This window comes from Acinonyx jubatus, chromosome E1 (assembly GCF_027475565.1).
Source record: "Acinonyx jubatus isolate Ajub_Pintada_27869175 chromosome E1, VMU_Ajub_asm_v1.0, whole genome shotgun sequence".
Classification (NCBI taxonomy): Eukaryota; Metazoa; Chordata; class Mammalia; order Carnivora; family Felidae; genus Acinonyx; species Acinonyx jubatus.
In genome coordinates, this window is record NC_069397.1 from 19,782,407 (window position 1) to 19,809,805 (window position 27,399).

The window sequence follows — 27,399 nt, forward strand, 5'->3', positions numbered from 1 at the left end:
TGAGGATCCCGTCCTCCCAGCATCCCGCCCCCAGTTCACTCCCAGTTAACCCCGACGTTGCCAACTTAGTGAAAACCTCGCCCCTGCCTCCTTCACGCATCTGCAGCCTCCAAGTGATCGTTAACCCGGTGGGTCTCGGGAAGTGGGCACTGCACCGCACCCCGGCCCCGAGACAAACCCGGGCCCCGGCTGGAGGCTGGTGGTAATGGGGCCACGGACGGCGCGGCGCTGCCCGCCCCCCCCCTCCCGCCCTCGCCCGCACATCCGCCCCTCCGCCCCGGGCGGTGCAGCCACTTCCCCGCCAGCCCCGCCGCAGCTCTGCCCCCTCTCCTCCCGGGGCCGCGCAGCTCTGACCGATTTGGCTCTGGTGGTGGCGCCCGGGGGTGGGGGGGGGGGTGGGGGCGGGGGACGGCGGTCCCCGGGAGCAGCCCCGCCCCCGCCCGCGCGCCGCCCCCGAGGAGTCCGCGGGGAGGAGGAGACTCCGGCGCAGAGCTGGGGCCGCGGGAAGCGGGAAGGGAGCGCGGGGAGCCGCGGGGCCAGGGCCGGCCCAAGGGCGCCCTCGCCTCTGAGCCGGGCGTGGGGGCCTGGGCGGAGGCCGGCGGGGCCGCGAGCGCGGAGAAGTTTGGCGGCGAGGGGCCGGGCGTCCCGGGGTGGCGAGGCGGCGACGCGGGGGCCGGGGCCATGGGGGCGGGCGCGGGCGGCGGGGCTGGCGCGGAGGCGGCGCGGTGCGCACAGGGCCCCCGGAGCGGCGCGGCCGGCGCCGCGCAAAGTTAGCCCGGCGCGCCGGGACGAGCCCCACAGCCGCCCGCCGGCCCTGGACCCCGCGTCGGCATGGGAGAGCACCCCAGCCCGGGCCCCGCAGTGGCCGCCTGCGCCGAGGCGGAGCGCATCGAGGAGCTGGAACCCGAGGCCGAGGAGCGGCCGCCGGCGGCGCCGGAGGACGTGAGTGCCCCCTCCCCCGCCCGGGCAAACTTTCTGGGGGGCACTGTGGGGGAGCTGCCCCCGTCTCTCCCCCGCGGGGCAACTTGGAGGTTTCAAGGTGACGGCGGGAGCGCCCCGGATTGGCCGGGTCCCCGCGGGCGGGAGAGGGCGGAGGGACCGGTCTCCCCCAAACGCGCGCGCGCCACCCCCCTGCTCGGGCTCCCTCCGTTTCGCTGCGGGACACAGCCCCGCCGCTGCGCTGGGGACCCGTCTGCCGCCGGAGCCCCCTCCCCGCGGCTGGTGCAGTGCCCGGGACACGGCGTTTTCCCGCAGAGGCGGCCGCGTCACAGCAGTGACTCCCCCTCCCCTCCCACTCGCGACCTGCGGGCTCCCTGAGCCCGGGGAAGGAGCGGGCGCCGCAGAGTCCCCGGAACCCGGCAGCGCCGACCGGTCTGGCGACCCCCTTCTTCGCTTCCGGATTAGCTCCCTCCCTGCACCTGCCCTGTCGCGACACTGATTGAAATTCAAGCCGGCCGCAGCCCCCGAACCTGGCCGGAGGAGGAGGAGGGGGTGTACTGGGAGCCCAGGAGTCCCAGACCGAGTCGGTGCCTGCGACGGTCCCCCGGGCGAGGATGGGGAGGGGCTGCCCCAGAGGGCTTCCCTGCCATCTGCCGCCGGAGTCTCCTTCCCTTCGATTCGGGGAGCCAGCGGCGGAGCCCGCGCCGGGGAGTCCTGGGAACTGGAATTTCCTAAGCTACTCCCTCCCCAGGTTAACCTGCAGACAGAGGGGAAAAACTGGGCAGACGCTCTGCCCTGCCCTAGCTCTCTCTCAGAATGGGAAATGGAGGTGAAGCCAGGCCCCCCAACCTACTAACCCTAAGCCGGCAAGTCTGAAAGAGTGTGCCCCAGGGGAGCTTAACATCCTCCCTTCCCTCTGGCTCCCGCAGTTAAACCTCTCACCAGCTTCTGGCCCCAAAGCCCCGTACTCACCAATTAGACTCAGCCTTGGAAGGGACCACTTAGATTTCAGTGCTTTCCAGAGACCCCTCCTCCCAAGCTGCAGGCAAAATGCTAGCGTTTGTGCAGGCTGAGGTTTCCTGAGTAGGGGTCTCTGGCCCCTAGCACGTTGGGACGGTTCTGGCGGGTCTGATGGGATTGCACCTGGGTCAGCTTTCCCAGGTGTGAGAATAGACACGGCTACAAGCTTTAGGTGTAAGTTATTAGAGGCCCTTGGGGAGAGTTGAATGCCTTTATTTAGTAATTGTTGAGAATCACCCTTGTTCTGTTTATCCCCTTCTGCGTGTCTCCAAGTGAGGGACACCCCCCACCCCCAACCTCCCCAACCTGAGTTCCCTCCCTTTGCTTAGGGCAGATTCACTTGGGGAGCTCTTCCCACATTTCCCCTGGTGTCTTGTGGCGGGTCCCTGAGTCTGGGCAGCAACTGGGAGGCAGTGTCCGAAATCTCAGCGGGGCTAGAGAGTCCTTGGTGATAAGTGTGTGTTTCTCTCTCTCTCTCTCCTCTTCCTCCTCTTGTGCATGGCCTCCCTCTCTACCAGCACTGGAAAGTCCTGTTTGATCAGGTACGTGAGCAGTTAAATCCCCCCCCCCCCACTTCCTTCCAGCCCTCCCCACAATCAGTCTCCCTGCCTGCGTGGGCTTCCCTAGCTCTGCACTCCTGAGATGCTGACGTGGGGTGGGGGCGTGGCTTAGTGCATCTTTGAGACCGAACACTGCTCTCTACTGCTCTCCAGGTTTCAGGAGTAGGCGGTGGGCTCCCCTGAGAGATCCTTGCCTCCCTGCTTCTCCCAGCTCCGCCTCACCAGAGCCAGGTTTAAACCACATAGAAATTGGACAATAGGTATCGAAAGCCGGGGACATTCTCTATATGCCAGGGGATTGCAGTTGGGGCTGAGGAGGTGGGGGAAGGGCTGAGGTTAACATCCCCTCTCCTTTCCTACCTCCACCTTCAGAGACCCATGTGGCTACCACTGAAGTCAAATCTCTACCCTCCTTGGAGGATGACTCACAGTATGGGCTCTTTTGAAAGCTGTCTCTAACTTTGCGGCACGGATGAGAGTTAGGGGAAATAGTACGTGATTGTTTGCAACGCCTAGCGTCTAGGTGTGGGGGGTGGATTTGGAAATGCCACCTTTGGAAGCAATTGATGGACAGTTGACCTTCGGCAAGGAAACAGTTTCTTCTTTGCTTGGTACTCCTGTTGAAAGCTTTTGTGTATTTCCCTCTCCCGCTCCATTCCTCGATGCAGAGGATAGGCAAGAGATGTCCCAGTGCAGGGGGAGTAGTGAACGCTGTGGTCCCGCGGTAAGCATGATTGTGCCACGAAGTCTGTGCAACTTTAAGAGCCCTGTCTGGTCGGGCCAGAGGGCACCTGTTGGATTGGAGAAGGAGATAGAGCTTTAAAAGTAGCTCGGACCAGACCTCGTCCTGTTGCACGCAGGGGAAGCTTTTGAAAGCTTTTTTAGCAGGGATCTGAGCAGTGCTTTGGGAAGGTCCTGTGTGATAGGATGGAGGCAAGGTGGGTTGCAGGCATGAGGGAAAGTAGTCAGGGGTCTGCCTCGGTGACGTAGTAGATGAGGTAAAAACGGAAAGGAAGAGGGATGTGACCGCGGGGGAATTGGAAGGCTTACTGCCCCTGAGTCAATGAGTGAAGCACATAGATAAGTTTGAGATTCTGAACCTGGGAGGAAAAAGGGAAAGTCAGGGTGGGGGTCAGGTGTTGGCATAAATGACAGCTTTGGTTTCAGACCAGTTCGGTTTGGGGAACCCACTAAATGCAGGTGCCCAAGTGGGACTGAGACTTGGAATTACAGCTGGAAAGTCATGGCAGGCCTGGGGTGGGGCTTGGGGGGTGTCATCCGCATTAAGCATGAGGCCTGGCTGTGGTCTGGGGAGCATCCCCTCGGCTCCTGTCCCAGTGGGGTGGCACATCTCTCCCTCTGCCCCCACATGCCACCCACTCTCCCTCCAGTTCCTAAGAGCACAGCCGCTGCTGGCCTGCCGCCCTGAGGCAGGAGGGGCCGCCTGCTGTCACCCATACTAAGACCAGCAAGCTGCCAGCCCTTCACACCTCCTGCCAGATTTAGAATCAGAACCTAGAACAAAGTGTTTCATTTTTTTCCCTCTGTGTCTCTTTCTCATTCGATTAGTTTTCTGTGTGTGTGTGTGTTTACATTTTAAAAGGAACTGTTTGGGTGAATGGAGGGAAACTTTTAGTAGGAAGACTTTGGAGCCGGGAGAGGGGAGGCTGTGCAGAGAGCAGAGAGGATGTGTAGCAACTAATAGCGGGTGGTCTGTGAAATCCATTTTCTCCTGCTGGAGGGAGGTCCCTAGTGTCACAACGATGAGCATGCCCCTACTTCTGGGAAGGCCCACCCAGAAACCTTTCCAGACAGACAAAATTAATTCTAGGAAGAAAACTCCCAGACATACTCAGGGCAAACCATTTTTTCTCACAGTAATTTCTTCCCCATCCCTCACATAACATTAGAAGCCCATTTCTGTTGCCTTCCTTCCTGTGGGTGCTTTGTGTTTAAGGAGAGCCACTCCTGGGCAGGGCTTGACCTCTGGCAGATTTCCTCTGTGTTCCTTCTCCCTCCTTTGTGAAGCTGCCTGGGGCCATTCCCGCATGGGGCTAACTGGAGAGTAGGTAGGAAGCTTCACAGAAGGATGCGGAACTTCAGGATGCTAGGTTCTTCAGAAAGCTGAAGGGTTTTCCCCCTGCCTCTTCCTGTGGGCCTGCTTAAAGGTGGGACTCCAAGGATTGGTGAACCTGGTGCACTTAGGAAAGAATGTTTGGCTGGGGGTTGAGGCAGCGCCCCAACCATCTCTTACAGAACTAGACAGCCCTGGAGCACCTGGATGGCTTGGTGGGTTGAGCATCCGACTCTTGATTTCAGCTCAGGTCATGATCCCAGGGCTGAGGGATCAAGCCCCACATTGGGCTCCATGCTGAGCATAGAGCCTGCTTAAGATTCTTCCTCTTCCCCTCTCCTCCACTTGTGCACGCATGCTCTCTCTCTCTCTCAAGTTAGAAAGGGAGGGAGGGAGGGAGGAAGAAAGGAAGGAAGGAAGAGACAGCTCTGACCAGTTGAACTGTGGTGGGGGCGTGGGGCACATGACACCTGTCAGAGTCCCTCCAAGCTGATGTGTTCACCTTCCAGAGGTCGATGGGATGAGAGGCTGGCCCCAGTCAGTCCTCCTTTCCCTCCTGGGTCACGGAAACACCAGTGAGCACCCAGTTTCAAACTGGGACCTGACCTGCTGTCTGGTTCTTCAGCACACAGAGTAGCTTTGACCCAGCATGAAGCTAATTAAGCCCCAAGGACTGAAGCTGTGCCCTACGCCTGTTGGTCCTGTGTGGTCACCCCCCAACTAAATGGCCAGGATGCCTTTTGTGGGAGTTCCAAGTGAAGAAAACAGGTGACCCCTGTCCCTTGGAGATTTCCCTGCCCCACCAGGTGTTCTGGGAATCTGGCCCGCTCAAGCAGGAGAGTAACGTGTTCTCCCTCTTCACCCCACCCCTGGTTTCTTCCCCTCGGGTCCTGAAAGTTCTAGTGGGCAGGACACCTAGACATCATCACTCCAACCCCTAGATGCTCCATATACTTTCTTTCCTATGTGTACTTCTGCTGAGGGAATCGTCTTCTCGTGTACTTGGGATCTTAATGGTTTCCCTAAATATTAGATTTTAAAGTAACCTAAATATGAATCTGTGGTTATAGTGTAATATGCTGTAAAGTGTCTTATTTTCCTATAGTTGGATCTGTTGAGCTTTTCCTTCATGATTCTTCCTATTGCTTTGGACCCGAGACAGTCTTCATCTGTCTTTATTTTATTTTATCTTATTATTTTTTAAAAGTTTATTTGTTTAGGGGTGCCTGGGTGGTTCAGTCGGTTAAGTAGCCAACTCTTGATTTTGGCTCAGGTCATGATCTCACGGTTTGTGGGTTTGGACCCCGGGTTGGGTTCTGCACTGACAGGGCAGAGCCTGCCTTGGATTCTTTCTTCCTCTCTCTCTTTCTCTCTCTCTCTCTGCCCCTCCCCTGCTCATTTTCTCTCTCTCTGTCTCTCTCTCTCTCAAAATAAACCAATAAACATTTTTTATTTTATGTTTTTTTTTTAATGTTTATTTATTTTTGAGAGAAAGAGTGCCAGTGGGGGAAGGGCAGAGAAGGAGACACAGAATCGGAAGCAGGCTCCAGGCTCCAAGCTATCAACACAGAGCCCAATGCAGGGCTTGAACTCATGAACCACGAGATTGTGACCTGAGGTGAAGTCAGATGCTTAACTGACTGAGCCACCCAGGTGCCCGATTAAACATTTTTTTAAAAGTTCATTTACGTACTTAGTTAAGTAACCTCTACACCCAGCCTGGGGTTCGAACTCACAACCTTGAGACCAAGAGTCACTCGCTTTTCTGACTAGGCCAGCCAGGCACCCCATTCTTCATTCCTCTTTTTTAGATTTTATGAATATGCACTTGTATTTCCTACTGCTTTTTCTATACTAAAAAAATCATCAAACCCTTGACTCTATCCAGACCTTTTTCCTATCCAGTTATGCCAGCATCACTTTTTTTTAAATTTTTATTTTTTAATGTTTATTCTTGAGGGAGAAAGAGACAGAGTATGAGTGGGGGAGGGGCAGAGAGAGAGAGGGAGACACAGAAACTGAAGCAGGCTCCACGCTCTGAGCTGTCAGCACAGAGCCCGACGCAGGACTCAAACCCACAAGCTGTGGGATCATGACCTGAGCCGAAGTCGGACGCTTAACCGACTGAGCCACCTAGGCACCCCTTGCCAGCATCACTTATTAAGAAACACTTCCTTTAGGTGTTGTTTGGAAAATTTGATCACTTGGTAAATTTTTATTTGTGGTTGGATTTATTCTTTTTTTTTTTTTAATGTTTATTTTTGAGAGAGAGAGCACGCGCGCACGTGGGGGAGGGGCAGAGAGAGAGGGAGACACAGAATCTGAAGCAGGCTCCAGACTCTGAGCTGTCAGCCCAGAGCCCGATGCAGGGCTTGAACCCAAGAATCTCAAGATCATGACCTGAGCCAAAGTCAGACACTTAACTGACTGAGCCACCCAAGCGCCCCAGGTTTATTCTTTATTTCTCATCTATTCCCCTGATATTTGTAATTGTGCAGGTAATGTACCCTTCAGTCTTTGCTTTACCTTATTACATAGGTTCCCTCCAGGCTCCCTTTTTTCAGGTTACGCTTGGAAAGTCTCACTCTCAGTCCCTTCCTGAACCCCAGGGAAGTGCCCTCAGGGGTCCAAGGTCAAATAGTGAGTCAGTGGCAGATAGAGGACCCATGAAGGGCTTCCAGGCTGGGAAAACCATTTTTGGGTTCATCCTTAAAATGCCTTCAAGATTTACAAATGTTTAATGAGCAAAAGTGTTTGGGGGCAGAGTTCTGCTAAGTCAACAAAGCACTATTTTGAGCACAGATGAGCAAGAAGAAAAGGAAAGATTGAAAGTAATTTGATTGTGCTTGTGTGTGTTCTCCCCCTTCCACTGAGAGCGTGAATTTCTCAGAACCCCCAAAAGAGCCCCAACTGCTAATCTCCCAGAAGGAAAGCAGACAAGTTTTGACTGTCCCACCACTGAAATTATAAACATGCTACAACCAGCTTGAAGAACAACTTAGGCAGCCTCTTGGGTCCAGAACCCTGGATTTGGAGTCACAGAGACCTGGCTTCAAGCCTTACTGACTTTGTGATTGGGGGCAAGTGACATTAGTGCTCTCAGCCCCGATTTCCTCATTTGTATAACAAGGACAGTAATCTTTAAAAAATTGTTATAATGTTTATTTTTTGAGAGAGAGAGGGAGAGCATGCACAGGGGAGGGGCCAAGAGAGACACACACACATAGAACCTGAAGCAGGCTCCAGGTTCTGAGCGGTCAGCACAGAGCTGGACGCAGGGCTCCAACTCATGAACCACGAGATCATGACCTGAACTCAAGTTGGACGCTTAACCGACTGAGCCATCCGGGCGCCTCAAACAAGGACAGTAATCTTGAACTCCAGTGGCAACTGTGGAAATTAAATGGAAATGGAGACTCTTCGTAATGTCTGATACCCAGTGGACATTTGACAACTGTCTCTTGACTGGGACTCAGACTTTACTAGAAGAAGCCTAGGGCTGCTTCTGGGATCTAGGCCCCCACCAGGAAGGCAGTGGCCTCCCTAAACCAGCTCCTTCCCAATCTGGGCTCCTCGAAAGAGAGCCACTTCTGAGTCCAGAGGACTTTCTTGCTTGCTCTCCCCAAGTATCTCCCCTGCTCAGCCCCCTTTTCTCCAGCTTGGGGTCTTCCCTTGGCCTGACCCTAAAGCCTACCTCATTTGCAATTGTCCTGCACGCTGGCTTAAGTTCGGGGAGTTGAAAAGAGGTTCACACGGGGCTACTGAATGGATTAGTGAGGGGCCATGGAGAAAACACCTGCCCCAGAGACAAGGCATTGATGGTGGCCCCCGGAACACATGAGTAGCCAGCAGAAAGAGGTTCCCAGAGAAGGACAAAGCCGTAGATTTGACTGGAGCCCTTGCTCAGGCTCTGTACCTCCACTCCATTATCAGGTGGCCTCCAGAGCCCCTGAGGCTATGGAAGTCCCTCCACCACAAAGCCAGCTTTCCTACCCTGCTCCTGTCCCAGTGACCCTGGCAGTCATGCTGAATTAACCCTTGTATCCCTGACCACTCACAGAAGTACATGTGGTAGCAGTTGAGCAGTGGGGCCAAGGGATCTGAGACTGTGCTGCCTGCCACATAATAGGCATCCGTCCTGTCAGAGCTGGGACTAGAGCCCAGCTCTGCTCCCCTCTGACCTGTGTTCCCATCACCAGGCCATGCAGACTTCCATTTGCTCACTTGGCGTCCTGAGTGACTAGGACAACGAAGAGGACACACATCTGGCTCAAGTCCCAGTTCTCCTGCCAGCTGCGTGGCAACGGGCGAGCCAGGCAACCTCTCCAAACCTCAGTTTTCTCATCTGTAAGCTGCCTAGAATAATATCCTTCCCTCAGGGTTGTGGTGAGGCTCCCGAGAGTGTGTGTGTGCAGCACTTGGGGCAGTAGGGGCAGTATGCAGGGAGCACCTGAGAAACCTGGCAGTTGTATCGTCTTACTGGGACTTAAGGAAATGGACACTGTTTTCATTTCGAAAGAACATGTGACGTGTAAGGGTCACAGGTGTTGAATCAGCATTCAGATCCCCAGGATTCCGGTGGGGTTCATCCTATCCTATCAAGCTGGCTTCAGGGCAGGAGCTGGACATCCACATTCCTCCTGAACTTTCCGCAGGAAAAGAAGAGAAGCTTTGGGACAAAGGCTGGCTGGGGTGGGGATGACGCCCAAGTGTCCCCTCTGGTCACTGCCTGGCTGCCTGCGTGGCTGAGGGTGAACGGTCCCGCCAGTCAGGTGACCAGAGCCCAGAGCCAGCCTCCTGGACCTGGCAGTCCACTGTGAGAATAGGGCACTCTTCTCTGTCTGTGTGTATCTTGAGTTGTGAGCGCCCCGGGGGGAGCCACCTCCTCTGCCCCCCCAGCTTTCCTGAAGCACGTTGCAGGTTTGAGTCAGTAAATATTTCTTCAAGAGAGCAGATGTTGAGTGCCTACTGCATGCACATATCTCCTCATCTCATTTTGATCTCTCAGCCACCCTGTGAGGTGAGTGGTGCTAGACCTTCTTCACGGAGGAGGAAACTGAGGCCTGAGGGGGCGGGGCCTGCCCAGAGCCGCAAAGCCAAGGAGGATCCTCTGCAGAAGGGGTTGTATGTGTTTCTCCACAAGGTGGCTTCTGAAACAGGGTGGAGGGCCCAGGAGGCGGAGGAGTTTGGTGACCCTTTATCCTACCTTATCCTAGCTCTCCACCCCCACTCTCTCCTCTGGGGCTCTCAGCCTTCTCTTTTCTGGGGAATGAGGGACCAGAGGGACTCTTTGGTGGCTTCTAGGAGCAGCAGGAAGTGGGTTTAGGCTGAAGGGAAGGGAGGGATGGGACAGATGTAAGCCCCTGCCCATACCCAATCCTACTGCACTGACCCCCCCCCTCACCCTGCCTGTGACCTGTGACGGCCCCCCCTCCCTGCCAGGATGCCCGCCTTTGTGGCTGATGCTGTGACTCAGCTTCAGTCCCCAGGCGGCTGTGATGGCTGTGCCTGGATGAGTCAGCATGGGCATTATGTCTGCTCCTGGGGACCCAAGAGACCTGCCTCTGAGTCACAGCCCCTAGCTGTCTCCCCTGCCCTCCGAGTCTCCAAGGCCTTCTTTGGGGGGCTCTGAAAAAGAAGCAAAGTCTTCCAAGGGGCTTTCAGGGTGGAAAGAGACAAAGCCTGGAGGAAAGAGGGGCCCCACCCCTCATTGCCCTCCTAACTCCAGCGTCCTGCATCCCAGGGAAAGTCTGGGAGCGCTTCCCCTCCAGTCCAGGTGTTGAGCACATTGGATGGTTTCTGGAAACATGCCCATTATCCAGCGACTCAGCCTGGACTCAGGCCAGGATGCCCGCTTCTCTACTGAGGGAAGGGTGTTCTAGCTCCCTAACCAACCTCACAGCTCTGTTCAGCTGTTTGACTTGTGGGGAGGAGGGTTGCTCAGGGGCCCTCCTGAGTGACCCCCCAAGGGGGGGGGTCTGGGCAAGCTGTTTATCTCTGTGTCCCTCAGTTTCTATGTCTGTTAAATGGGACTAATCACACTCACTCCAGGGTTGACGTGAGAAGAAAAGTAATAAAAGATTTGTGAAAATCAGTATTTCAGAGCGAAGGGAAGTCGGGAACAGTGTGAGGTAGTTTTCTCTACGGGGAGAATTAGCATCCTCGTTTGCAAGGAGGGAGAACTGGAAGAGAAAGCTGCTACTCCCATAACCTCACCTCCTGACCTCAGCAGCTGCAGGCCTGGACCTAATTTATGGGGCAGTAAATATCCATAATGGGCCCAAGTTCCCTGGTGAGCTCTGGCTGTTGGGTGGGGACAGCTCTGCTGAGCATAAGCCCCTAGGTAGCCTGGTTAATTGTGCAAGGACCCAGCAGATGAGCCTTGGTAACCGCCCCCCAAGTGAGGAGGGGCAGCTGTTCATATTTTCCCCTGCCCACCCCGCACGCATGCCATGTGGTCATTTCCCAGGGCTCCTTCTGTCTTGAAGGACAGCGAGGGCACGCAGTGGGGCCAGGGATGGGAGCCTTCCCTAGATTCCAGGTCCCGACCTTCCAGACTGCAAGGCACTCTGGGTGCTGCCTTCGGTGTCCTTGGAGGTGCCCACACCCTTCACTGGCATCCTGGGGCTCTCTAGATCAAGGAGAGGGAGGGGGTCGTCCTAGGAGCAGGAAGGAAATTCGAGTGCTGGGAACAGGGACCAGACGTGTAATTGTCCTGGAAATGCAGTTTGTACAATTCACACATACATAATAGATAGAAAATAAGTGTGTGTGCGCCTTTCTTCTTTCTCGGATTCTTTGCTGCTGCTGGGTAAACTCTGAAACCTTGGCCTGGCTCCCCAGCCAGCACGAGGGGTTGGGGGGGGGGGTGGGGAGGGAGGAGTGGCGCCGCTGTCCTGGGTGCTGAGCAGACAGATCCTGGCTCCCGCAGGGCTGTTCTCTGAGAGCTCAGCCCAGCCGTCCCTTAGGCCAGTCCTTGATTCTTCAGCCTCTCCCTGGTGACACCCCCCTCACCCCTTGGGCTGTGGCCTGGGTCCCGCAGATTTCTAACCGCTGGGGGCCTCCAGACAAAGTGTCAGTTGACTTGAGGGCCTTTGCCACTCAAGTGATGGAGGTGACAGGCTGGTTCGGAACCATGGACAGAGGGTCAGGTTCCACAAAAGGAAGAAATTACTACTCTGTAGTGGACTCATGCGTTTTTCCCAAAGGGTGTCTCATGGAGTGTTGGTGTGAAAAATATGATGCTCAAAGGTCCAGTAAGTTTGGGAAATGCTGGGCTGAGCAAAATCAGGTCTCTTCACTGTGAGCCCTTAGTATGCTTTTATGCATCAGGCCCTTCCAAAAGCGTTTCCCAAACTTACGGGACCTTATTTTAGGCACCATCTTGGGCCTGATGTTCACACAACCCCGAGCCAGAGGCTATATTTCGCATGCAGGACGGCACAGAGAGACAAGGAAGGGCAAGGCTAGAGCAGGTTCCCATGGAGGAGCCCAGAACTGTTCCTGTCTTGACCACTAAATCGCTCTGTAACCTTGGGCTACTTTCTTTTGCTCTCCGCACCTGTGTTTCCCTGTCCAGGAAATGCGGTGTGGTGCCTGGCACGTAGTCGATCCTTGGTAAATATTTGTTAAATGGACCAAGGAGAGGATTAGACTGGACTCTCTCACGCTTTTTTTTTTAGCTACACTGTCCTAATGATGGGAGAGTGCAGGCTCTGGGCCCCTTCGCCCGGACGTGAATCCATCTGCACCAACGATGGGCTGTTCAAACTTGGCCAACTCAGCTCTCCACCTGCTTCATTTTTCTCCCCTGTAAGATGGAGCTCATGATAGTATCTACCTGAGAGGGTTGTTGTGAGGGTTAAATGGGGGACTCTATATAATTTATCATCCAAATTGGGACCATTTTGAGGGGGAAAGGGGCGCTGGTAATAATCATGCTCAGACAATAGGTATAAGCCTATTGACTGTCTCAGCCAAACCAGGACATAGGGTGACCTGAGGTTTCAATGAGGTAGTGCCTGAAACCTAGCAGCCATTCTACATATGTAGCTTCTATCATGTTGTCGATCAACAAGTTCTGTGCAGAAGGCCAGGACAGGAAACAACTCAGAGTGGGGTTGCCCTAAGTTTCTGCAGAGCAGTTTGAGAGCCATAGAGATTCCTTTCAGCTCTGCTGGGCCATACGTTATGATCCCCTGGCCTGCTGCCCTTCTCCCCAATGTCCCCGGGTCTCCCTGACAGCAGAGACCTCACCCCCTCCCATGTGAGCTGCCTCATCCTGATCCCAAATTTCCCATCAGCCCTTTGACGGAGCAAAGATAGAAGACTGGCTGCCTCTGTGTGCTGTGTGGGTTGTGGATTTCTCTTTCCCCAAGCCTCATTTGCATATGGTTTGCTTATATGTGCAGCCATGGGGATGGACTTCCTTACATCACCCTGAGAAGGGAGAGTTCCTACCATGTGACTGGAAGAGAAACTGAGGCAGTGTGGTTAATGATCTGCCCAAGACAGCGCAGCAGGTGGGGCAGGGCTCCTTTTGAAACTCCCCCTACTCCTTTGCCCCAAAGAGGGAAAGAGCCTTAGGTGGTACAGGACATGATTCCCAGGCTTTTTCCCAGCCTAGGTCGTAAGTGCACAGGAAGGGATCCAGGGCAGGATCAGGTACATGACAGAGCGTGTGTGGGGCCCCAGGCGGGGGGAAAACTGGCAACCTGGGGGATTAAGGGGCCAGAGGGCTGGGTGCTGCTGGGATTAAATGTCCCTGAGGAGCCTCTGGCAGCTCTTTTCATGGCGGAGGCAGGTGGGCGGGGAGCCTGTGGGAGGGTCAGCTCTCAGTCTGTGCCTTTCTCCTCCCCCTGCTGCCAGCATCCTCCACTCAGGCTGAATGTGGACTTGGCCTGCCCCCTCCCTCCGCAGTGCTGGGGGCCCTATTCAGGAGGCAGCTGCGAGGATGCTCCTGACTCCTGGCTGCCTGCTGGGCCCCTGCCTGCAGCCCTTTCACAGCCACTGCCCCCCACGGCCCCCACATCAGCCGCCCCCCCCCCCCCCCCCCCCGTCACCGGGAACCCACCCAGCCAGACCTCATCCAGAAGGCGATCCACTGCTAACAGTGGATGAGTCCAGGGCACATGGCGGGGGGGGGGGGGAGCTTTGGGGTCCTCAGTACATTATTAACAGGGAAAATTGCATTTGTAGGGTTTATTTTCCCCAAAGCTCCAGACCATGGATCTTATCCCCCATACCTGGACTTGAGGGAGGCCCAAGGGCAGGAAGTGAACCCAGGAGGGGCAGCCAAGCTCCCTGACACGGGTGCCCCCTGCTTCGCTCTGAATGAGGCAAGTAGAAGTGGACACCAAGTCCGTGAAGCCCTCGGCACTGGAGAGCGGCTGCCCCCACGTTTGCTTTAACCTACTACAACCTGAAGGGACATTAGGCATGCTTGATAGATGGGGCAATTATGGCTTGAGATGTTTACCCTAAATTATATAAACTAGTTAGTGGCTGAAACAAGAATGGGATCCCTCGTTCCTTGTAGCCTCCTTTCAAAGCCCTCGGCTTTCTCCTGGGGCATCAGGACTTACCTCTGTCCACCTTCTGCTTGCGTCTTCTCTCTGTGACTGTTTCTCCCTTTGTCTTCCTCTCTCTGCACCACCCCCATACCCCCATGCCCACTGTCTGCCTCTGCTGTCCTCTTCCCCAGGTGGTGGAGGTGGGGGGCAGAAGGCATCCTTTGTGGAGCCAGCCCCTTCCCTGTGTCTCTCTCCCTGCTAGGCACCCTTCTTCATCCCTGAGGCCTCGTTATTAGGGTAGCGATGACCCCCATTGTCTGGCTTGTCTGGCCCTGGCATGAAAGGTAGAGTTTTGGCAGAGAAGGAAGACTCGGCCTGTTTCCAGCTCATTCTCAGTAGTCTGGAGGCTGTAATGTGCTTGGGGCAGGACTGGCAGGGGGTGGGGGCTCCCAGAGCCACAGGGCAGCCCCTGTCACTAGGACAACAGCAGGGAGCCCTGGAGGGGGAGGGAGAGCTGGGGAGCAGGTGGTTCTTTGTCTGGAGCTGAAACAAGGGAAAGGGGCCCTTGCCTGATCCCAGCCCCTCCACCCCACTGCCCTCCCAAGCCCCTGGGAAGCAATTGGTGTCACTGCTCTTGAATGAGAGGGTGTGCTCCCCCCAGACCATGTCAGGAGAGACTCTATCCTATAAGCATATCAGTGCCCCCCCGCCCCCCACCACAACGCTCATAGCGGGTGGCAGTGGGGAAGAGTGGATGTTCCCAGGACACAGGGCTGCTTCTCAACTTCCACCCCTCACCCCTACCATCAGCCCACCTAGCACAAAGGGGCCTGTGTGAGGCCAGCTGGCAAGTCAGATGTCCTGCATCAGCCCTTGGGGTTGCAAGGGGTCCCAGGCACCAGAAGGAGACCCTCGCTGCCTGTCATTGCCACTTTCCTTCTCCAGGCCTCACTTTCCTGGCCGAGCAATAAGGAGGTCAGAACTGTTGCTATGTGAGGCTCTGTCCTGCTTTCAAAATCTTTGTTTAGGATGGGGCCCTGAGACCCCCAGAGCCCCCTCCTCCCCCTCCTCTCACCACGGTGATCCTTCACTTTTGCTCCAGGGCAGCCCCTGGAGGCTGAAGGTCAGTGGCCACCAGTGCTGCTAAACTGTCTGGGTGGAGAACACCGCCTGCCAGGCGCATCGTCTAACCTCTCTGTGCATCCCCCTGTGCCTCTATTTCCTCCTCTGTCCTATGGGGATAGTATAGTAATAGGACCTCCTTCAGGAAGGTGTCATGGGGGGGTGGGTCAAAGAAATTATACACATAAAGTGCTTAGAGAGGTATTGGCCCCATGAGACAGTCAGCAAATGTTAGGTGTTTTCATCCTTAAAGATCTTTGTGGCGCAGGGAGTGGCTGAGTTTCCTGAAATACTCAGTGGTGTGAACTAAATAGGTGTCATCCCTGGAACCTGGTATTTGGACTTCAGGGTGGGGACACAGGCAGATTTTTAAATAGACCTCTTTAGAGATGTCCTCCCTTGTTGAGTTCTGGGAAGAATTGAAATAGCCCATGACTTGTGAGTCTGGGCTGTTTCTCTTGGATTGTCTTAGAGGTACTGCACGCGGGAACAGCCTTCCTAAAATAGTCTCCGTTGACCTTATCTAGAAAAGGGGGAGAGGTGCCTGGATGGCTCAGTTGGTTGAGCCTCCAACTGTTGATTTCGGCCCGGGTCATGATCCCAGGGTCGTGGGATCGAGCCCCACATCAGACTTTGTGCTGGCAGCACGGAGCCTGCTTGAGATTCTTTCTCCCTCTCTCTGCTCCTCCCCTGCTCATGCCCTTTCTCTCTCTCTCTCTCAAAATAAATAAATTTAAAAATGAAAAAAAAAGGAGTAAATGTGGGTTTGGTCACCTGGACTCCCCTGTCGCGCACACACGGACGCCCACTGTTTGCTTTCTAAAATCTAAGCAGCTCACCACAGCGTGTGTAGGCACAGCGAATTCGTGTGGGGAAGCACTCTCTGAACAGGACAGCTCTGAGCAGTGGCGACAGACAGTTGGCATCATTCTCTAGCAGGGCGTGTGCTGTGCGGGGGACCCCGGGGCGGCTCTGTGAGCAAAGAGGGGCTGTGGAAGAGGCACGGAAAGGCTATGGGCTTCTCTGGGAGAGACGAAGAAGACCGATAATAGCTTCCCTGGAAGATCAGTACCTGTCTGTCCATCCCAACACCCACTATTTATACACCCAAGAAATGTTTGCTGAGTGCCGATCATGCCCGACTCCTGCTAAACGCTGGGGTACGCGGTGCGGCCAGTGCCAGTGACCCAACAGCCCGGTGAAGAGGCGCAGGGAGGAGAGTGGAGGGCCGGGTGGGCTGGCGGCCCGAGGTCTGTCCGATGTGCAGGGGGCCAGCCAGAGCAGCCTGCGTCCCGGGGAATCCCGAGACTGCACGGAGTAGCTGGGCAGGGTGAGTGGGAGTCTCCCTGGGAGACGACAGTGGAAAGGGACCCCTGGGAGGGGGGGTGCAAAGCTGCACGGGGTCTCTGGGGAGCCCCCACCGAAGCCCATGTGTATGGCTGTAGGTGTGCCTGCATGCAGGTGTGAGAGGCGCCTGCAGTCAAGTGCAGGAGGATTTGCAAGGCTGGGCCCCTGCTCCCCAGGCCCGGGGCCTCAGCATTCCCCACTGGAGTCCCTCTGGCCCGCACGCCAGAAGTTCCTCATCTTCCTTCCCTTCTTGCCTTTTCCTTCTTGCTTTCCTCTTGTCCAGGGTCAGGATTAGGGGCGGACAGGATGGAGCTTGACCTCTCTGAGCCTGTTTCCCTGGCCATGCACGAGATGGTTGGGTTGGGCGATCTCCAAGGGCTCTGGGGCCTTCTAGGACTTTTAAGTGGTTGTCCATGCCCTATTTGGATGTTTCCTCTGGGGGCCTTGGAAATATCCCAGAGGCGTCCTGAGCCTCTGTTGGCAGAGGGCTGGGGACAGGAGCCCGTGCATGGGGATGGAGGTGGGACACCTGCAGGGCCCCACTGACCCCACTGCTATGTGTGCTTCTCCCTCAGTTTGACCCTGGGAACACAGGCTACATCAGCACAGGCAAGTTCCGGAGCCTCCTGGAGAGCCACAGCTCCAAGCTGGACCCGCACAAACGGGAGGTGCTCCTGGCTCTCGCCGACAGCCAGGCGGATGGGCAGATCGGCTACCAGGATTTTGTCAACCTGGTGAGCACTCTGGGGCTCTCGCTGCTGGGAGGGACCTGTTTGGGGTGTATGGCTTAGAAGACCAGGGGTGGTCCTGGGTGGCTCAGTCGGTTAAGCATCCAACTTTGGCTCAGGTCATGATCTCATGGTTTCATTAGCTCAAGCCTCGCTGCCGGCTCCGTGCTGACAGTGTGGAGCCTACATGGGATATTCTGTCTCTCCCTCTCCCTCTGTCTCTCTGCCCCTTATGGGATTCTCTCTCTCTGCCCCCTCGCTCACTTGCGCCCTCTCCCTCTCAGAAAACAAAACAAAACAAAAGATCTTTTTGGGCAACTAAAGGGAACTGTTAACTTGCAACATTGAAAAAGTCCAGGCTTCAGAAGGTGGAAGGACATCTCTGAGGACCTGGTTTCTCATTGTCACTCGGTTCTGCCTTCTGCAGCGTCAGCCCATACTCAAAGAAGCCCCTGGCAGTTCCAGACGCTCCCTGTGGCAGCAAAGTGGCTGCAGCTGTTCCAGCCCTTACACCCTCAGGCCCTCACCATGCAGAGGACGAGAGGGACTCTTCTGTTCCCGCACAAGGCTTGGGATTTCCTCCCGCCTATTGGCCTAGATTGGGTCAGTGGGATGTGTTGATTGACGTAGGCCAATCGGTGCCCACCCATGGAGCTGGGGGTGGGGTCAGCTCCACGGAGAGGAAGGGCTAGGAGTAGGAAGTGGGAGGTTATCATTGGAAGAAGAAGAGCTGGAGAGTGGATGCTGAGAGCAATGGGGCACTCGGGTGAAGGCCAGACCTCGTCAGACCTGCTGGCTGGGTACCTACCGTCCTGGGTAGTCGGAGGGGCTGGAGACAGGCGGCCTGTGAGCCCTGCCCACTGGTCCAGTGTCTTGGAGTAGAGACTTCTCCTTCAGTAGGAGGTACTGCTTTGCTGTCATGGGGGCCACTGTGGTGGGGTTGGAATGGCGTTCAGGGGGGCTTAGCAGGAAGCATCCCAGCAGGGATGCGGATGGACAGGACATGAGTAGAAGCTGTATGAACTAGCTGGGTCAGTACAAGGCCAGAAGCCACCTCCCGGTTTCCCTGTTGGTGAAGTGAAGATAGTCACCCCTTTTCTTGCCATCCGTGGAAGGGCAAGAGTGAAACGACTCGTGCAAAGTCCCCCAGGCTCCTAGAATTCAAAGGCACCGGCGATGGGGGGTCAGTACTGCCCGTGCCTGCCATTGTGCCTGGTGAGCTCTCTGACGTGGGTGTCCAGGCTTTGGGGCTATTTTAATTGCCGGGTGATGGAGACCTGCCTTTGCTCGGAGGGTAGCATGATTGCAGGGAGCAGCTGTAGGGTTTTTAGGGCTGTTCAGAGTGGAGCCAGAAAGCAGACCTCTGAGAGGGTGGGGGACGGAGCTGAGCTAAATGGAGGAGTCAGGATTCACGGGATGGGTGGTGGGGGTGAGCCCTGTGACCTGGAGCCCAGCAGTGGCTCGGGCCAGTCCTGCGTGGGCCCATCCACATCCACACCCGGAGTGCCAGCACGACTGCCACATGCCCTGCTCAGTCTCAGGCCAGAGGGAAGGCTTGGCTGGGCCCACGCAATGCTTCTCTCCAGCCGAGGATCTGTGGGTCTTCTGCGTGAACCCCAACGGCAGATTGCTTGTTGCTGTCAGGATTTCTGTGTTCACGCTCTAAGCCGGAGCAGCCAGCCAGAGCCTGGATTTGTGTGAGCAGGGCTGCCTGGAGACCGGGACTAAGGGGGGGCTCGCCAGGAGGGGAGCTCTGGGTAAGGCAGCGTGCCCAGAAAGGACCTGGGTCCTGCTCCTGCCCCTGCCTTTGCCACTCACCGAGAAAGATCCTCTGAGCCTGTGTTTTCTCATTTGTAAAATGAAGCCAAAGGATACCTTCCCTCTTCAGGATTGTTGCGAGGATTAAATAACCTGGAGTATTAGAAAGATTTTGTTATCTCTAATGTTCCTTTACCAGCTAAACCCGCCTGCATCCTTTGTGGGCCCTTCCCCAACCCAACCCAGGTAGAATGAACCCGCCTTATCCAGAGCCCCCACAGTGCTTTGCCCAGGCCTCTCTTCTAGCACAGACCACGTTGCATTACACCTGGGTGGCCAGGGTTGTCGTGTACGGGTGTGCAGCTTGTGTACTGTACAAGGATGCCTGCCAGTGAGGTGAATGGGGACTGCAATCCGGCCTGGGTTTTGTTCACCAAGGCCTAGAATGGGTTCATTCACCTGGAAGAAGCAGCTCCCTTATCTAACTGGCACAAAATGGACTCTGGAGTCAGATGTAGCTGGATTTGAATCCTGACTCTTTGGAGAAAATCCTGGTGTTTGGGAAGATTACTCACCTCCAAGCTTTAGTCCCCATCTTCGTAACGTGAGGATAATGCTGTGCACCGAATAATTCACATGTGCCTCTGCTTGTAAGCTCCATGAGGCCTGAGACGCGGGGTGGCCCTAGACACATCAAGGGTGCGGGCGAATGGCGAGTGTGTGTGCTCGTGCTGAGCCCACGTTGCCCGGCTTCAGGGTGTGGCTGTGGGTGTGCTGTGAGTATGTGTGCTGTGCCCACTTGGGGATTGGGAGAGAGGATGGTAACGGGGCTACAAAACAGTTTGACAACGTGATCCTGTCTCGGGTGTGCAGTGAACACGAAGCCCCAAGATTGCCTCCATTTACAGAACTCCTGCACCAGCGAGAGGAGCCAGATCCGAGCTTTGTAGGCATGGAGAGGATGAGAATAGGGGATCAGTGGGAGGGGTTCATCTGGAAAGGCCTCCTGGAGGGGGTGAGCTTTAAGCCAGATTTTGAAAGGGAAAGACCATGGAACCCGGGAATGGAGCAGGGGTGCTGCAGACAGAGGCTCATTCTACCTTAAACCCCTGTGCCTTGGTCTGGCCTGGTTCACCAGCCAGCCCTCTCTGGGCTTCTGCCATCAGGTTTAGCCAAATGTTCCCTGACAGGGCCACAGTCCCAGGAATATGTTGATAACCCCCACCCCAGCTACCCAGTGGGGTTACTGGGGGTGGAAGAGTTTTATCTCCCCATAAGAAGGATCTGGAGTGTGGTCGTGGAGGACGGGTGGGATGCCACAGAGGCCCCAGGAGCCTAGAAGTCAGCAAGGCTGGCCTCCTGGTTTCTGGGAGTCAGGCTGACCACAGAGCGAGGCCGCCAGGACTCCAGTGAGGATGCATCGGGCAGCCTGAGGCTGCGGACGGTAGGGCCGGTCCTCAGACAAGGCTCTACGACCAGTCCTTTGGCACACTAAGCGTTCCAGGCACTCAGGAGTGATGACCTTCCACAAACACAGCTCTGGGTTCTCGTTCTAGAGACCTCTCTGCAAACTGGTCCACCTCACCAGGGCTGCCCACCTCTTCCGAAGCTGGCATCTCTGAGGACTCGAGCTCCTTCTCATCCTTCAGTTCTCACTCAGTTACCCCCTCCTCGAGAAAGCCCTCCCTGACCACCGTGGGACAGGGCTGGGCTGCCTCCTGCGTGCACCCCCAGCAGCCTTCACGCTGAGCCGCGATTGCTGGTTTCTTATTTGTCTTAAGCACCATTGTGGCCTCTGTGCCTGGCAATGTGTTGACACTCACTTGTGACGGATGGATGATGGGTAGGTGGGTGGAAGGAAGGTACGGTGATCATGGGTACAGGTTCCGAGTTTGAACTTGGACTCCTAAACCTCTCTCTGATTTTGTAGAATGAGGATGTTCACCGTCCTTATCTAACAGGTAGACTAGTTAAGAATATCCGAGGAGCCCGAAACAAGTTGCTTTAGAACATCTTCCACGTGGGACCCCAGTGTAGAAGAAAGAGAAAGGTGGGGTGAGGCCTGGTCGGTCCAAGGTACGTGCTGAGACCCCGAGACCCCAGTTCTGAGCCCTTCCCCCCGCCCTGTTTCCCACGCAGATGAGCAACAAGCGGTCCAACAGCTTCCGTCAGGCCATCCTGCAGGGCAACCGCCGACTCTGCAGCAAGGCCCTGCTGGAGGAGAAAGGGCTGAACCTCTCCCAGCGGCTCATCCGCCACGTGGCCTACGAGACCCTGCCCCGGGAGATTGACCGGAAGTGGTACTACGACAGCTACACCTGCTGCCCCCCGCCCTGGTTCATGATCACGGTCACGCTGCTGGAGGCAAGCACAAGGGTGGGGAAGGGGCTGCCCAGCCCTGGGGTGGGGGGCGCAGAGGGGGTGGGCAAGAGGGTGTCTGAGATCAAGACAGGAAGGGCAGCGTCTCCTCCACCACAAGGCGGCGGGTGAGGCCGAGTTGCCAGTCAGGCCGTGTTACAGGGCCTGTGAGTGTTGTTAGAACCCCGGGACCACAAGGATATTCCGAAGATTATTATCGCTGCAGCAAAATCCCCATATGACCACCCCCTACCAAAACAGCAGCAACAAGAACAATGTCCTAAGCTTGTTGACGTGGGGGATTTGGCCAGGCTAACTCCTTAAAACTAAGTTATTTTAGTTCCTCCCTGGTGAGGAACGTGGACCAGTCGTTTGCTCCCCCAGGACTCCATCCCCCCCGCCTCCCGTAGAGCAGGGATCACCAGGCCCGCCTCCTTCTCCCATAGAACTCCTCTATTTAGCGCAAGAGTGCCTGGTGGCGCTTTCTGAACACAGAAGCATTACTCAAAATGCATATGGGAGGGAGTGTTTATGAACAGGTAAATGTGGGCTTAACGTATTTTGAAAGAACGTTCTCCCCTTAGGGAATCATCCGTCCCTATCGTTATTCTAAACGTCTCCTGCTTAGGCAGGAGAAGCCAAAGGTACCGTTTTCTGAGTGTGTGCCCCTGTGTGAGAGACTGAATTCTTTTGGCTGCTGAGCCTAGAACCCGTGGGCCCCCAACCCCAGCTCCTGAATGGTGTTCCGTAGTTTGCACCGTTTCTCTTCCAGAGCCACGGGCCTAATTACCACCACGGCATATGTTCCTATAAAGCCGATGCCGAATCAAATGGCAGGATCATTAAGCTCCATGGCGATCTTCTTCCTTTTTTCCTGAATCAGAGTAGCTGGTCTGCAAGGCCAAGCGCTCCTCTGTTTGTTGTTGTGGCTTCATCCAAGCGCGTGTTGAAGATGCGATGTTTCTGAGATATTCTTGGAATCGTTCTCCAAATGCTTACTGTGTTGGTCTATTTATTAAATTCTATTTGAGGACCAATAATAATGAGCTGCCTTGGGAGCTGTATTTGCTGCCAGACCACCCGTGTCACGTAAGATGGACAGAACGGCTCCCCAGAGAACCCAGGGGAGTCCATCTGCTGGAGGGTGGGGATGGGGGCGCTGGGAATGGCACAGGTCCCGCCCAGGAGGCCCGAACCCCACACCGATTACAGCCTCATTCGCTGAGTACATGACACGCACAGCTGGCCCTTCCTGTGCTTCAGCACTTTTCAAACCTCATGACCGCCTGGAAGCGTGGGCATCCCCATTTCCAGATGAGGAAACCAAGGACCAGAGCGTTCAAGTAATTTGCCCAAGGTCATCCAGAGAGGCGTCCAGGTTGGTTTCAAATTTCCAGAAACTGCAGCTCTGTAAACTCAAACCACCAATCAAGAAGAAAATGCTGAAATAACTGTTTCAGAGTACTTGTACTAAAGCCCAAAGCTTTTGTTTTACATAGAGCTTCAGTAACTTGGTTTCCTGGGTCCACAACAGGGAATGGGAGGGACGTGGTAGGAAGTTACTAGAAGGGGCCCACAACCAGCCAGCAATAGGGAGTAAGAACCTGGCTGTCATACCTGGTTTACAACCTGCTGACAACCTGGCAGTATGGGTGAGAACAAAAGAAAATCTCGAAGCCGACCTGAGTCTTAAAGAGACACGCAAATTGGGGCCATTTACTGTAGGACTGAAAATCCCAGGGATGCCCGGCTGGCTCAGTCAGAGGAGCTTGCGACTCTGTCTCAGGGTCATGAGTTCAAGCCCCACGTTGGGTGTAGAGATTACTTGAATAAATAAACTCTAAGAAAACAAAAAAGGCACGTGGGTGGCTCAGTCGGTTGAGTGTCCGACTTTGGCTCAGGTTATGATCTCATGGTTTGTGGGTTCAAGCCCCATGTCAGGCTCTGTGCTGACAGCTCAGAGCTTGTTTCAGATTCTCTCTCTCCCCCCCCTCCCCTTGCCCCTCCCCCGATTGTGCTCCCCCTTTCTCTCAAAAACAAATAAACATTAAAAAGAAAAAAAAAGAATGGGGTGCTTGGGTGGCTCAGTTGGTTAAGCGTCCAACTTCAGCTCAGGTCATGATCTCATGGCTTATGGGTTCAGGCCCCGTGTCAGGCTCTGTGCTGACAGCTCAGAGCCTGGACCCTGCTTCGGATTCTGTGTTTTCCTCTCTCTCTGCCCCTCCCCTGCTCACGCTCTGTCTCTGTCCTTCTCTCTCTCTCTCAAAAATAAACATTAAAACATTTTTTAAAAAAGGAAGGAAATTTGGACACATGCTATAACGTAAGTGAATCTCGAGGACATCGTGCTAAGTGACATAAGCCAGCCACCTGTGTGAGTCCGCCTAGATGAGGCACCCAGGGGAGTCAAATTCATAGAGACGAAGTAGAATGGTGGTTGCCAGGGCTGGTGCTTAATGGAGACAGAGTGTCACTTTTGCAAGAGTTCTGTGGATGGTGGCACTGACAGCTGCACAACATCGTGAACACACTGGATGCCACTGAGCTGTATGCTGAAAACTGATGAAGGTGGTACATTTTATGTTATGCGTATTTTACCGCAATTCAAAAAAATCACCTTGTGTAGAATTGCCTCTTCCCCCAAATGGGTATGTAAGTTTTTGCTGCAATTAGTTGAGCCCCCCCCCCCCCCCCCCCCCACCAAGCCTTTCCCGCTTCGCACCGAGGAGGTGCGGGCAGAGCCCACGTGACCATTTAACACAAAATAACCAAACCGAAGTGGGGTGAGAGGTGGCCGAGAGCTAGGCAGGGTGCCGGCCATAGGGGCTGTCCCTCATTCTCCGAGGAGGAAAAGTGACAAGTTCCTGCAGGGGATTCCGAACGTTAGCACCAAAGGGGCTCCTGGCCAGTTTCGCGTCTAGTAACAGGCCCCTGCCATTCTGTTTTCATCCAGGTTGCCTTTTTCCTCTACAACGGAGTGTCGCTGGGTCAATTCGTGCTGCAGGTAACCCATCCGCGATACCTGAAGAACTCGCTGGTTTACCACCCACAGCTCCGCGCGCAGGCATGGCGTTACCTGACGTACATCTTCATGCACGCGGGGTGAGTGCCTGCCTTCGTTCGCTCTGGCTAGAGTCCCCATAGGAAAACAAGAGGTCCAGAGAGCCTAGAAGGAAATGTTTCAGTTTGTTTTTATCTTCCTGGACACAGGGTTTGAGGTGGCTCCTTGAAACTTACCTAATACCAGAAGATAGTTCATTACTGACACGGTATGGAAAAGGGGAAATAGATGGAGGAAAATGCTAAGTTTAAACCCACAGTGAAAGCGGTACAAATGTAGGTTACAAGTTCGTTCTGAGCTTCCTAGTGGCCAAAGCAAAAAGGGAAGTGTCAGCTACCAAGTTCATGATCCATAAACCGTGTGCGTGTCAGTGCCCCCAGAAGTGGGATAAAGGACAGGTTTCTTGAAAGCGCCTTTCTCCCAAGGTGGTCTCCATAGGTGGTGAGAGTCTTTTTGAGGAATTCTAGCAATAATTATAGTATCTGTTGATGGGATTCCCTGTCCAGGCTGCCCAAGCCTGTGACTCCACAGTGGGTAAGACTGCTGCCTTATTTCCAGGACTGACCTCTGGCCTTCCTTGATCTTTTGGGGTGAGGAACAAGAATGGACAAAGCCTCCAAAGCCTCTTTGTCCATTCTCTGCCTCTGGGAGCTAAAAGCCTGGAGGCCAAAGTGGACAGTGCACAGAGGCTCTTAGCTGAGGCCCATAGTGGTGGCCTCAGGCCTTTCTCTGGCTATTGCTTCTAATGGGGCAGTGCCTGCCTGGGAGAGCCCTTGGAGGAGTTTCTAGGTCTGTGATTTTGAGGGAGGGAGGGGCTCTTGGCTGGCGCTGCAGCCGACAGGAGATAGGGACAGCTGGCCAACATCTGGGATGAGCCCAGCAACGTGACCTATGATCCAGGGGCCCACTCTGGACCAGTGAATCCAGTGCGGTAGAGAGGAAGGAGTTCGGACTGGGACGCAGGAGCCCTGAGTTCCCCTCACCGGCTGTCTTCTAGTCTCAGGCTCTTGCCTGTAAACCAAGAAGACAGGGCCGGAAAACCTCTGCAGTCTCTCTATGAATCTGATGCTCGCATCCGGCTCTTTTCCGGTGCGTTTGTCTGACACTTCTAACCCTTCGGCTGGCAGTCAGGTCTGGAAGATTCCAGGCATGATAGGAGTGTGGAACAGAGCCCCATCTGTCTGAGCTACCTTGCAGGTGCCCTCCTGGGTAGACAGGTGCTCACGTGTGCCCAACATGGCACAGTGATTAGTCTCCAGGCAGGGCCTTGCAGACCAGGACCAAGGCTGTGACCCAGGCCAAGGTCCAGACCCCTCATGATGTGCTCTGTTACCCTATAACTTAAACATCTCCAGGAAGCTGTGCAGGTGCTGTAGGCTCAATTTACATGAGACAGTGGATGTTAAAGTGCTTTGTAAACTTGAAAGCACACACTGATATAGCAATAGTAACATGACAGCTTTTTCCAATAACATAGGCATTCGGCTAGACACCAATTAGCAACAAGATCTGGTCGTAGATGTATGATAGTATAAAAAGGAAAGTATTCATAGGGTAAGAAAACCCAACCCAGAGTGTTGGGTAGAATGGGATTTTAAGGGATTTCATGATATTTTAAGGGATAACTTTGAATTATTAAGTTCTAAGAGATATCTCTAATACTTACAATTGTTTTGTTTTTTTTTTTAACGTTTATTTATTTATTTTTGAGAGAGCGAGAGAGTGAGCAAGGGAGGGGCAGAGAGAGGGAGAGAGAGAATCCCAAGCAGGCCCCATGCTGTCAGCACAGAGCCCGACTCGGTTTCCATCTCACGAACCGTGAGATCGTGACCTGAGCCGAAATCAAGAGCTGGATGCTTAACTGACTGAACCACCCACGCGCCCCTCTAATGCTTGCACTTGTCTTGAAAACATCTTTCTCTTTGAACATCAGTAGCTCTTACAAATGTGTCGTGAGCCAGAGTAACTTCGTGGCCTGGTGAATGGAGCAGATTCTGCCCATCAGGAACCCGGGCTGTGTGACTGTAAGCCAGTCAGTGTCCCTCTCCGAGTCTTGGCTTCTCATATGTGAATGGATGGATTTGCTGGATCTTAACCGTGGTGAGGCGCCTTCTCACTATGGCAGGTGCAGGCATTGCCAAGCACTGCCCAGGCCCTGCACTGTTCCTTCCTGTCCCAGGTGGCAGGCAAGGTATGCTGTTTCCAAGAGGACCTGTCTGCATTGTAATTCCTGTCCCTTAGACCCAGACCATGAGCTCCTCAAGGTAGGTATAGGGTCTTATTCCCTGCTGGATCCCCAGCATCTTGGCATACAGTGTTTGTTGAATGAATGAATGAGTGAGTGAATGAATGAATGAGTGTATGAATGGAGTGGTCTTTCTGTACAGGATAGAACACCTGGGACTCAACGTGGTGCTGCAGCTCCTGGTAGGGGTGCCCTTGGAGATGGTGCACGGAGCAACCCGCATTGGGCTTGTCTACGTGGCTGGCGTTGTGGCAGGTAGGCAGGTGGGCTGCAAGTCCACAGGGGTAAACTTCCCCAGGGTGGCTGGGAGACCCCATGGGATTGGGCAAGCCCCCGGCCTCCAGCAATGCAGAACTCCCATCGCCAAGGCTCGTAACTACCAGGGTTAGCAAACCTCCTCTGGAAAGGGGACTACCATCCAAAGAGGGAGGCATGTGATGGCAAGGGGAGGAGACCACAGGATGTGGAACAGGCAGATTGACCGGGGTTTCTGTCTTTATACTGCCATGTTGTAGCTGTGTGAGTTTGGGGAAATTCCTTAACCTCTCTCGGCCCCCTTAGGTTTTAGGAGGGAACTAATAAGATCTGCCTGTAGGGTGTTAGGAGGGTGGAGTGAGGTGACAAATGGAGTAACAGTGCCGTATAAACTGCACAGGCACAGTAAGATCCCTGTAG

General features: G+C 54.8%; 1 protein-coding gene across 4 annotated transcripts in view; it reads left to right on the forward strand.

Moving 5' to 3' along the window:
• Positions 1 to 687: 687 nt before the first annotated feature.
• Positions 688 to 27,399, forward strand: part of RHBDL3 (rhomboid like 3) — a 53,993-nt gene continuing 27,281 nt past the window's right edge. For 2 of the 4 annotated variants that reach the window (XM_027034414.2, XM_027034415.2), the window contains exons 1-6: positions 688 to 942; positions 2,478 to 2,501; positions 17,150 to 17,308; positions 21,200 to 21,424; positions 24,372 to 24,520; positions 26,867 to 26,979. In XM_027034414.2, the coding sequence (XP_026890215.1) occupies positions 832 to 942; positions 2,478 to 2,501; positions 17,150 to 17,308; positions 21,200 to 21,424; positions 24,372 to 24,520; positions 26,867 to 26,979 (781 nt within the window). In that variant the 5' untranslated portion in view covers positions 688 to 831. Of the gene's footprint in view, positions 943 to 2,477; positions 2,502 to 11,514; positions 12,406 to 17,149; positions 17,309 to 21,199; positions 21,425 to 24,371; positions 24,521 to 26,866; positions 26,980 to 27,399 lie in introns of those variants that run through there. The other 2 variants (XM_027034417.2, XM_027034416.2) reach the window with 2 other exon arrangements.